The sequence below is a fragment of the Sprattus sprattus genome, assembly GCF_963457725.1.
Source record: "Sprattus sprattus genome assembly, chromosome: 14".
Classification (NCBI taxonomy): Eukaryota; Metazoa; Chordata; class Actinopteri; order Clupeiformes; family Clupeidae; genus Sprattus; species Sprattus sprattus.
The window spans coordinates 12,084,193-12,096,692 of record NC_137912.1 but is presented as its reverse complement, the minus strand read 5'-3'; the positions used below and the strand labels follow the sequence as shown (position 1 = coordinate 12,096,692).

General features: G+C 47.1%; 2 protein-coding genes across 2 annotated transcripts in view; both read left to right on the top strand.

Annotated features, from left to right (window-relative positions):
- The window catches only part of mpped1 (metallophosphoesterase domain containing 1), a gene marked incomplete at both ends in the record, with an annotated part of 121,865 nt that overhangs the window by 37,391 nt on the left and 71,974 nt on the right, over positions 1-12,500 (top strand). The window lies entirely within an intron of this gene.
- Positions 1-12,500, top strand: part of scube1 (signal peptide, CUB domain, EGF-like 1) — a gene marked incomplete at both ends in the record, with an annotated part of 86,629 nt that overhangs the window by 51,035 nt on the left and 23,094 nt on the right. Inside the window, 3 exon segments of the mRNA XM_080851151.1 lie at positions 4,012-4,101; positions 11,093-11,130; positions 11,136-11,208. Coding sequence (XP_080707277.1) covers positions 4,012-4,101; positions 11,093-11,130; positions 11,136-11,208 — 201 coding nt within the window.

The window sequence follows — 12,500 nt, the reverse complement described above, 5'->3', positions numbered from 1 at the left end:
GTTGGTATGTTACTTATGGGGTTACCATGAGTCTTACTGACAGGTTCCTGTTGTTTAGACTCTGGCCATCAGTCATGGCCCTAGCTGTCATGCTCAGCACACGCTAACGGATGGCAAGCCCATTTGCAGGGCACTTTTAGCGCCCACACCTCACCCACAAGGGTGCGTCTAATTAGTTCCATTCGGTGCCGCCGCCAAAATGTGTTGAAACGCAAATGTCACACATCTGAAGCACTTATTGGAGGAGGTGAACGTTATGTTAAGCTCCTTGGTGAAGAGGCAAAGAGAACGGGGGATAGAGGTTTTATTTTGCTTTTCTTTTTACTTGGTGTAAGGTTCCCAAAGAGACATTTTTTGTGATTTTTTTTTTTTGGGCACTTCGGAAATATCTACAAAATGGATGTCAAAAGTAGAGCCTTCTGTTGAGGCTTGTGCATTTTGTTTTGTTTTGTTTGTGTTGTGTCTTGTACTCTTGTATGTTATGACTGAATATTACACTCACCTGTACAAATGTTTGTCTGTAAAGCCAGTGGAATAAATCTTTGATATTGCCGTGTACTGTCTTTCCTACTCCCCACCCCCACCACCCCCCTATCCTCTACCACTCATCTCCCTCTTTCCTCCTCTCTCCCACCTTTCTCCCAGCACCAAGTGTGACCCTGAACTGACCTGGAAGTGTTTCCCCTACACCCTCACTGCCACCCTTGTTTTATTGTGCTCAATCATGGTTTTCCTTTCCAGCATTAGAAGTGAAGCACCCTGGACCATCTGCAGGTGGGGTGAGATGGGGGGGGGGGGGGGGGGGGGGGGGTCTACAAGGGTCAAAGGTCACCTGGAGTGAGGGAATATCCTTCCTGCCCCCTCCCCTCTCCTCTATCCCTTACCATGGACCCCACACAGATCTCACTCTTCTCTGTCTGTTTGTAGACATGCTCTATGGGTCTCCTCTTTCCCTCCTTGTGCAATGCTCTAAATGTCCCCTTTCCCCCTTGCTCCTGTTTGTAGTGTCCCCATAGGTTCCCCTTGGCTCTTCCTGTGTAACACTCTCATAGGTCCTTCTTCCACTCCTTTGCTCCTGTGTTCAGTGCTCTCATAGGTTCCTCTCTACCTCCCCCCCCCCCCCCCGTGTCTGGCGATGTCATAGGCTTCCTACTCCTCTTCCTCTTCCTCCTACTTTCTGGTGATAGTTACTGATTGCCTGTCTTGTCTCAGCAAATGAAAAAGATATATTAATGGTTGATTCATAGCTTTTGGAAAAAAAAAGTGAAACCAAAGCAAAGAAAGAATTGGGAACAAGAGAGACAAAGTCACTCCACTCGAGCGAACCTCTCAATTGCAGCCTGATCAAACAGAGGAGGCCCCCTCAGCCAAAACAAACACAGCCCCTCAAAAGGCCAATAAGGAATAATATGATCCGAAAATAAGTCCCCCCTTGTCCTTGAATTCCCGGACATCCCCAACTCAGCCTCCCTCTCACAGTCCAGTCCTCCTCATCTCCCTCTGCCCTGAACGAGCAAGCCACCACATCTGAACGACTCACACCCAACCGACACTCGTCCACCTTTGCCCTCCTCCTCCACTCCATCCACTCATCCCTCTCTCTCCGTTTGCACTTAGAGTTGAGTCCACCCATCCTCCGTCTTCACTCAGCCCCGTGTCTCGGCCCCCACGCCTCTGGTCATGCTAACAGCATGCATCCTCTCTTCCCTCCCTTTTTATGAGTCTGTCTGGTTCCCTCTCTCCTCCTCGTCCTCCTCCTCTTCGTCTCTCACTCTCCTCTGTGTCTCTTTTACTGACCTTCAGCTTGCGCCCTCTCTCAGTAACACACTACTCTCATCTGTCTGCATGAGAACAGTGTCTTTGCATTTCTTCCTTTTATTTTGATTGCGTTTGTTTGCTTTTGATTTAGTTTTTCCCCTGTTTATCGGTAACTCATTAATAGTACCCCTCACCACCACCCCTATGCTTGTTGTGCATCAAATACCTTCTCCATAATATAGGTAGAAAATTAATTATTTAATTTCTTCCCCTTGCCCCCAAGTGATTGTCCTTCGTTTTACCTTTGTTTTCCTTTTTTGCCCATTAACGTCCCCGTCCCCCCACACACACACTTCAAGAGGGGGTCTTAACTAGGACTCCTTGGTTTCTTATAGAAACTCCTGGAGTCCACCCTCCCCCCCGCCACCCTCAAACAGTCCCAATCTCCTGGCATGGACACACACACACACACACACACACACACACACACACAAATACACACTAACATGCACACATACACTTACATATAAAAGGCATAGTTGCATAACAACACACTTACTTTCCTTTCTCTCCCGCACTCTCACTCTTTGTCACCCTTTGTTTTTGCGACCCATTCAAACAAACACACACACACACACACACACACACACACACACACACACACACACACACACACACACACACACAGAGACACACACACACAGTCACTCTCTCACTCACTCACACACACACAGACACACACACACACACACACACACACACACACACACACACACACACACACACACACATGCAGACACCATGCGGCGTGTGAGTTTAGAGTCACCACTTTGCCCCACTATGCTCTACACACCATGAAAGCTATTATGTGAAGAATGGTGGACATGTAGTACCCCTGTCTCAGTGTGCCCCCTCCACACCCTTTCACTTAACCCAGCGATATTCCCAAAGTCTTCCCAGATCTCCCACTATTCCCAGATGGCCCACTATAAGGTTTTGGCCTCTCTAGAACCCGACTAACCCATTCCTTGCCCATTTCCTTCTCTGCTGCTGCGCCAGAAATGTGCATGCCACCGTAACTACGGCGACCTGCCCGTTCCACTGCTGCCAGTGCTGCCACCTGCTATCTGCTACTGCCGATGCCCCACCCACCTCCACCCCTCCAGCCAATCGCTGCCGGCCACTGCTCCGCTTGGGAACATTGTTCTCCTGCGTTGACTTGACTGTCCAAGCCAGTTGTGATGTGTTCCATAGACAAACAGGCAACCAGCACTGTCCCCCAGACTGACATTCAGCTGTCTGCATGCTCTTTCTCTCTCTCTTTCTTCTCTTCCTCTGCCCCTGTACTTGTCTTTCTCTCTTCTCAGTCTCTCTCCATCATCCCTTGCCCTGCACTTAATTTCTCCCATGTCTCCTTCACCATGGGAGGCGATTTGTCCTGGGTCACTCCTGAAGCGCCCCCCCCCCCCATTCCTGTTTCTAGTGTTTCATATTTCATATCAGTGATTTCATATCCCATCACTCTGTCCTGCTCTCCTTTCAACTGGTGTCATCTCTTTCTCATGCAGTTTGTCTCCAGCTATGTAGTGTCCATCCATCCATCCATCCATCCATCCATCCATCCCTCGATTCTGCTCTTCCTTTTCTCGTCCTCTATACTATCTCTGTCCTGGGGCTTTTCTGTTCTTTAGCCAGGGAGTTTCTGTGTCAAAAGACTGGCCGTTTGATATGGAAGACAGGAACTACAACGGAGACATCAGCAACGTCAGTGCCCCCCTCCCCCAATCCACCCTAACACCCCCCCCTCTGCCATACCTATCCCACCCCATCTTTTCCTTTACCCCCCTAAAATGACCCCTTTTTAAAAAACAAAATTCCTCCCCCTCCTTCCCTTCCACTCAATAAATATGTAATGATAATTTGAATGAATTGTTATTCTCAATTTTGTTTGGAAAGCAAAATTTAGGGGGAATATTTATATTTTTTTATTTTAATTTGGAGGGGAAAAAAAAACATTTAATTTTTATTTTCTCATTTCATTTTGATTCACCGGTGGGCTTAACACTCTAACAGGGAAATTGGCGCTTCTTCACGGCTTCTTGCTTCCTGGCTTTGTTTGTTTTTGTTTATTTCATTTGATCCATTTTGGTTTGCTCCAATGCCAAGAGGACCGGGCTGTCTATGGCAGGCGGTGGACATTAGCTTCTCATTAACCAACTGCTCCCTGTTTGTCCCCTGTCACTTGTGTTTTAGAGAAAGATGAGGCTGCAATTGAGAGCTCTGAGTTCAATGCCACGTCACTAGCTGATGTGGACAAGCGGGTGAAACGGCGGCTACTTATGGGTAACTCTTTTCTTCCTCTTTCTATGTGTTGCCATCGCTTGTGCTTGTTTCCCCTCCTCCTTTTTTTCCTATATCCCCCTTTTTTACTCTTCTTTTTGGTGTTTTTCCTCTTTTTTGCTTTTCTTTTGGATGGATTTTTGTTCTTTTCTTTTTTTCTGGTTAATTGGTTTTGTTGATTTCTGTTGGTTTATTTGTTCACCCTTAAGGTCACACAGTGTCAGTTTATTTGTTGTATCTGACAAAGAAAGAAACTCAGAAGGTGCCTCTGTGGTTCACTACTCTGCTACCCACTCTCCTCCCAGTCCCCACTCATCCATGGAAGTGTGCTGATCCATACCACTGCGTAGGTTATTAGAACTAACCAAAGCCCTTCCCTGCTATGTGCCATTCCAAAGATCTTACAGGTAGGATTCTGTTCTTCTCCTCGTCCCACTCAAAGGGCCAATACATGAAGAACACACCTCACAAACACACTTACATGAAGAAGACAACTAACACACCTCACCAGTGTAATACATACAGACCTCCTGGACCATGACGGCTGGAGGACCTATCGAGGAGTTGGCAGATCTATCCCATAATGTCCTTGGCTTGCCATAGCTGTCCCTCCAGAGGGAGACATGTTGTCTCCTTGTGGTTTCTCGTTTCTCTTGAGTGGTGGATGATGGCCAGTAGACTTTCACGTGGACATCACCTCCTCCACCCTAGTGCCCCCCCGCCCCCCCCCCCCCCACTCCCACCCCCCACCCCCACTCCCCATCATCTGACTCCTCTCCACTAACCACACATCCCTCAGTGATACCCAAACCCCAGCCAGTCTTCCTGTCAGGCTCCCTACCCAGCCTCTGCCTCGGCAGGCTCCACAGCTCCTGATGCCCGCTGTGCCTGGCGTTAGCCTTAGCTCGAGGGAAGCTAGCGTGGTCGTGGCACAGGGATGGTGTTTTGCATTTGCAGTAGGAATCTCTGAGCCTTCCAGCAGCCTGGATGTTGTCTTGGCGGGGCTGTAGGGGGTCTCCCTTCTCTATAGAACAGCGGTGCTGAATCTTCCTCTTGAGGATATACTCTCCTCTGGCTCTGGTTTGCATGTCTAGTAGCTTGCATGTCTTGCTAACACAGAGCTGCCTCTGAGGGTGCCAGTGTATTGTGACTTAAAGAGGTCAAGAGGAAGAGGAAGATAAGGCACACCTTCTCAAGTGTCTGTAGAAACATGGAGGGCGGAAAGTAAGTCAGCCATGTCTTATTTTCTAAATCCAAGCCGATTTGACTCATTAGGTCTCTAAAGTACCTAAAGGTTCAACAGTTTTGCTAATTGGCTAATCCAAATAGACTGACTGGACATGATGGACATCTAACATCTGAGGCAAACAATTTTTCCAAAGCAATGAAGAGGTGTCTCAACTCACTGCAAGTACTACATATACAGCTCCGGAAAAAAATAAGAGAGCACTTCAAAATGATCAGTTTCTCTGGTTTTACTATTTATTGGTATGTGTTTGAGTACAATTTACATTTTTGTTTCATCCTATAAACGACTGATAACATTTCTACCAAATATCAAACAAAAATATTGTCATTTATTTGCAGAAAAATGACAACTGGTCAAAGTAACAAAAAAGATGCAGTGTTTCCAGATCTCGTAGAATGCAAGGACAACAGGCTCTTAATCATTTTTAAACAACACAATACTAATGTTTTAACTTAGGAAGAGATAAAAAAAAATATTTGGTGGAATAACCTTGATTTGAAAATCACAGCTTTCATCTGTCATCACCAGTCTTTCACATTGCCGTTCGTTCATTCACATTCTTTTCATTTTTTCCGGAGCTGTATAAACAAGTGACTTTACATATGGTCCCTCCATACTAAAAAAAGTATGGTTCAGTGAATGAATGAGTTAAAATTGCATCTCACCAATTCACATCAGACCACTTCGAATCAAAATCAAACCAAAACAAACACAATGAGGAAAGATTCAACACTGGTAGTAGCTTTCCTCTACTCATGATTTATCTTACGTGAACAGAAACAGAAACGTAAGACTCCTTCAGTTACTTTTCTCTCCGGCAACCTGCCATCTGTTGTTCTATGTCAGTTTATCTCCTGTTCTTTTATTTCTATAAAAATGTTAATCACAAGAGGAGCTCCACCTCACCAATGACTCTCTTCCCTGCTTGTTCCTAACACTAACCCACACTGACTAGCCTTTGAGCAGCATTTATCTTTGGGGGATTTTTGTTTCGTTTATTTCATTTCTATTTATTTCTTTTTTTATACCCAACTTACACCAACAGTATCGAATGAAGTCTATATGATGTGCTGCGATACACAACCCAACAGTGTCTCTGGATGTCCTAGAGCGAAAGACCTATGTAGGAAGAGAGAGGGGACGAGAGGAAGCGGTGTGAAATAGGTTCATAGATAGATAAAGAACGTGTGTACGCATGTGTGCTTTATAAAACAGCAAGTTCTTACCTCAACAGGTCAACTGTAAAATTATGGATGTTGCTGGATCTCTGTAGGGTCTCAGGGGGTGGAGTTTGGAGGAGCTTGGGGAGGGATGAAATGCAATCCCACAGTCCTTCGCAACATTCCAATCGTTTTCAGTCCTCCTCCTGTTTTTTCACGCCAGAGAAAATGAAATGTTTCTCTTGTATAGCAGCTGAGGAAAATAAAAGGTCTGAAACTTCTCATCTCCTTCTTTCTTCCCTCTGCCATAATAAGCTACATTAAGTGTTAACGGACGTCCATTTCAGAACACTCTCCCCTCATTTTCACATGGTAACTCTGCTGTGTGCCTGTTAGCATGGTGGTGTCCCACATAGTCTCTGCAGGGCCCTCATTAGTTCTGAGGACCTGAATCTGTTCTGTGTGGTCACCCCTAGCAGTCGTGTATCTGGGACACATCATTCCCCCTCTTTCATTCTGCAATGTTCATTTACCTCTCTTTTTCCCATTAGTGTCCTTTTTGTCCCTTATGGCACACACTACTACTCAGCATGCTGTCTCCCACTCCCACAACAAACAAACAAGCTTAACATTCTTTTTGTTTGTGTGAATCATATGAAAGTTAACTGTCTATATTACAGAGTACCAATACACACTACTCTGAAAGATGGACTTAATGAGGACATTCACTCAAAGTTAGCTACCATGGTCTGGACTCTGCACATTTGTTGGTACAGGATAATCTGAACAACCTGAATGAAGTGTGTGTGTGTGTGTGTGTGTGTGTGTGTGTGTGTGTGTGTGTGTGTGTGTGTGTGTGTGTGTGTGTGTGTACAGACTCTAGCAGACCCGTGTCTGTGCGGCAGGGCGGTGTGAGATTTGACACTCGTGGCCTCTGGTTGTGTTCGCAGCCAGCAGCACCGGGATGTGAGCGATACTGACAAATTAAGACCCAAAATGCAGAGCACACTCATCCAACAGAGGAAAAAAAAGGGTGGAGAAGTAGTTGGAGAGGGCCAGGGAGGGAGGGAGGGGAAAGAGAGAGGGAGAGAGAGGGAGAGGGAGAGGGAGAGCACAGCACAAGGAGGCATTTGAAGGCCATGGTCATCTATTTCGCCCAATCAGCAGCAGAGAATTTAAGGAATTCCCGTTTTCAAATAAACCAGCATGTGCCGGACACATGTGATGTGGCGGCGAGAGACGACGCGCTGACCTCCTGCAACAAGTCCAAATAAACGGGCACTCCACAGGGCAGCCTGCGGAAGGGGGTCCTCGCACAGCGGGCCGAGCTGGGCGAACAGTGCGAGGGGTGGTTCGACATGCAGTGGCGAAAGATGATCGCCCGCGGCTGGGGCCCAATGCTGCACTCACGGCATAGCGCTGGCAGTAATGATGCCTGCGTCCCCTCCTTACACACACACACACATCCACCAAGACACACACACGCACACACACACACACACACACACACACACACACACACACATTCAGAAATATATACACACATGCTCATAAACGCACAAACACCAATACCTAAATATAAAGACACACACATATACATAAAGACATGCATTTCCTACTCTAATATTTACATCATTGCCTCAACATGAACAATAACACTCCCTTTTAGACATAAACACTCTCTCTCAACACACACACACACACACACACACACACACACACACACAGGGGAGTAACGGGAGCTCAAATGTGGCTGTGTGTGTAAAGTGTGAGTGTTCTGTAACAGCAGTGTGAGAATGTGGTGTGTAAGCGTGTGTGTCCTGCAAAAGGCTGGCTCACGTCCCCCCTTTGGGGAAGTTCAACGGGGGCAAAGTGGGTGCTAGGTTGTAGTGGGATGTTGAGCAGCATGATTTGAGTGTGTGTGTGTGTGTGTGTGTGTGTGTGTGCATGTGTATGTGTGTGTGTGTGTGTGTGTGTGTGTGTGTGTGTGTGTGTGTGTGTGTGTGTGTGTGTACGTGTGTGTGTGTGTGTGTGTGTGTGTGTATGTCTGTGTGTGCGTCTTTGCTCGTTTGACTGGTTATTGGCCAACCCCCTCTGCCTCCACACCCCACCTGACCGCCTTTCCTGTATTTACTCCATATGCACATGACGGGACCAGGCCATCTGTGTCTGTCACCGTGGCGATGAGAGCTGCCGGCCCTCTGATAGAACGCTTCATCAGCCCACGCCCCTCTGACACGCCTTGTCATGTTGATAACCCCACCCCCCTCCCCATCAGCAGAAAACACCAGCACTTCTTTTAAGGGGTATGTGATTTGTGCTTCCTTGTAAAAGGTAAAGACATGCACCCTGCCTCTCAACACACGCACACACACACGTACTCACTCACACACACACTCCGTCACACACGTGTCCTTGTGAGTGCGTCATACTGGGGTGTGTGAAGGGAGAGGATTGGCTGGAGTAGGCTTGTCCTGCTATGCCAGTAGTTAATGTTATCTGGGTACCGTTGGATGGTGTGTGTGTGTGTGAGTGTGTGTGATCTTACCCTGTGGCTGTACTTGTCCAGCTGTTGTGAAGCGTGCTTGCTGCAGGACTTAGCCGGCAGCCCCTGCAGTTAATGACAGGGTCCTCTCCACTGATCATAAATCAACCTGACTCAGATTGTCAGTCCCGCTATTCTCATGTTAAACACACACCTACACACACCTACACACACACACACACCGACCACATCATACACATGTACACAGCACAAACACACAGGCTTGCGGCGACCATCAGACAGACAAGTTTGAGGAAGATGTAGTATATATTTTTTTCCACCCTCTCCACTCCCTCTAGCCCCCATCAGAAATATTTAGAATCTCCCACACCCTGCTCCTGTCTGGAGGAAGGTAATGCACGACCATTTGGTCTCACCCTCTCACACTTTGGGCACCATTTTGGCTCACAGAGGTTCTGTGGCCATGTGGCATAATAGATGCTTATAGCTGAAATTGTATTATTATTTTTTTTTATTATTTGTTTATTTGATAAGAGGGACAGTGTTCGTTATTAAACATTAAACATAGCCAAAAGGCTAGTTTCCATTGGCAGTCCCCCTGCCAGAGTAGACTGGCTAAAGATGGGTAAAGATGGTGCAGTGCAAGGACATGTTTCCCCAGCATAGAGACAAATGCGGTCTACTCACTATTCACTATTCTTATATGTATTATTCAATAGGGAACTCCATTAGTGAAGGGAAAGGCTCTGTCTTGATGGTAGGGTCACACCTGTGAAGTTTACTGGGAGAAATCCCATCTGTTTGGACGAGGTGCATTAGTGCATATGTGTGTGTGTGTGCGTGTGTGTGTGTGTGTGTGTGTGTGTGTGTGTGTGTGTGTGTGTGTGTGTGTGTGTGTGTTTGCACGTGTGTGTGTGATTAACAACTTAAACTCACGTTCCCATTCAGTAATGTGTTGACAAGACAGACTGTATGAATGGTCCATATTTCATTATTGCTTTGTACCCCTGTGTGTTGACCTCACTGCCACAACGACCCTGTTGTTGCTCCCATAAGTACCAGAGGTCCTGATTTTAATCCATTTATATAAGTTCATTGTTGTGGACTTTCAGAGACGTTAGTAATAGCACTGGATATATTGTTCTCTGGAAGAAAGTAATGTTCCCCCTAGTTTATAACTGCACCTCCACCCTCCTGATCTAGGATGAGCATGTGTTCTTGTTTCTTCTTAGAGACAACTTCTCAACAGCGTTTCCTTCACGACTATGTGCAGCGCATTGTCCTTCAAACATCACAAATCCTGTCACTTACAGTTCCCAGAGTTCCTGACTTTAATCGATCTTATCTCTCTTTTTTTCCAAACCCCTTTGAGGTAGATCTGGAGACACCTGAAGCCCTTCACTAATGTACTAAAGCTCTTCCCCTCTCGCCAGCAACAAATGCTGCTCACAAGGCCTTTTCTGTTTGCTTTTCTTGATTTGGTTTCCCTTTTTATTTTTCGTTCAATTGCTTTTGTTTACCTTTGGGATTACTGTGATTCTCTGGGTTGGTTGATTGTACACTGTCAGTGACGCCCAACAGAGAATCATCAGTTTGGGTTCCCCCCGGTGTTCACTTTGAGAGGGGTGGGGGGCGGGCTGGGGTGGTATGATGGGGGGGGGGGGGGGGGGGGGGGGGTGTAATATAGATGATGCAGTGAGATGTTTGTGACTAGGCTCTGTCTCTCATAGGCTTCACCCTGAGCCACCTGTGTGGGTTTTTTTTAACCAGAATTTCCACCCATAATTTGAACCTGTGCGTGGCTCAGTGGGAGAATCCTGCTCTGGAGTCAGTGTTTCCCTGCTGTATCCAACCCTTTTGGCATTTTGCTCAATGGTTGGCAATGTGTCAGGATCAGTTTTTTGATCTTTCATCCAAGTGGCCGTATTTTATGTGTGTTTTATTGCCGCCCCTACCACCCCCACCCCCCCCCCCCCCCCCCCCCCCCCCTTTCCCTCTCTCTCGCTGTCTCTCCCTCTTTCTCTATCCTTACATCTTTCTGCATTTTCCTTCCCTCACTTTCTCTATGGTGGCTGTTAGAAACCTGTGCAGTGAACAACGGTGGATGTGACCGCACATGCAAGACACGGCCACCGGGGTGCGCTGTAGCTGCCCCGTGGGCTTCACTCTTCAGCCCGACGGCAAGACGTGCAAAGGTCAGTGATGTGGTGTCTCAGTGTTTGCGTTTATGTCCGTTGTATTGTCCATTTTTTCCCCTTGTACTGTTCACAATCCACTCACAACTCTGTGCACCGACTTTTGAAACCTCTGTGTTTCTCTCTGTGTGTGTGTGTGTGTGTGTGTGTGTGTGTGTGTGTGTGTGTGTGTGTGTGTGTGTGTGTGTGTTTGTGTGTGTTTGTGTGTGTTGGGAGGCTCCGCTGACTTCCCATCTCTGAAAGTGTGTGTCAGTCCAGACAGACCGCCCTTACGAATGTAATTGTGTGTACAGTGTGTGGTTCCTGTCGTCTTTCATTAGAGTTCCGTTAGCTGTGAACCACAGGTCAGATATGGTGGTCCAGTGTGGTGGTGTGAGTGTGTTTGCATGAGGCTGGAGGTGTGCGCTCGCAAGCGACTGATCGGGAGCCAAGACCGACTGGTCGTCTGTGTGTGTGTGTGTGTGTGTGTGTGTGTGTGTGTGTGTGTGTGGTATGTGTGTGTTATTTGTGCTCTCCTCTCATGAGCAGTGGGCATACAGCAATTACAACTGTTGTTGTTGTTGTTCCTGCTGCTCTCTATGCGAAGCGTGGCCCGCTACCTCTGAGATGCCGCATGTTGACGTCAGAGGCCACCGTTTTTCAAAGTGCTTCTGGCTCGCAGGGATGGTGGCTGCTCTCTAAACAAACCTCACCTCACCGAGAGCGCCCACTGAAACAGGATCTGATCGTTTTTTGAAAGGGCTGGTATGTGTTTGCCTCAGGCCAGGTGGACTCATGATGGCCCTGGATTTACATGGCCAATTAAACATTCCTCTGTGTGTGTGTGTGTGTGTGTGTGTGTGTGTGTGTGTGTGTGGGAGAGAGAGAGAGAGAGAGAGAGAGAGAGAGAGAGAGAGAGAGAGAGAGGCAGACAGACAGACAGAGAGAGAGAAAGAAAGAGAGAGAGAGAGAGGGAGGGAGAGGCAGACAGAGAGAGAGGGAAAGACAGAGATAGTGAGAGAGAGAGAGAGAGAGAGAGAGAGAGAACAGTGTGTGTGCCTAAAGAGGGTGAGAGAGACTGCTCTTGAGTGTTAAAGTGTATGTTTTCAAAGTGTGTCTGGGTGTACTGTAGGTTAAAGTTTTACCTTGGTCTGAAAGTAGCAAATTACAGATGAACTGCAGAAAGCTCAACACACCCGAATGATGTTTGGAGTAGCCTAGAGCAGTTCACTTGGTAATCATCAATCCAGATTGGTCACCTGTCCGTGGGACAACCATTGTTTCCGTTGATCATTTTCTTCCTTCCTCCCTGT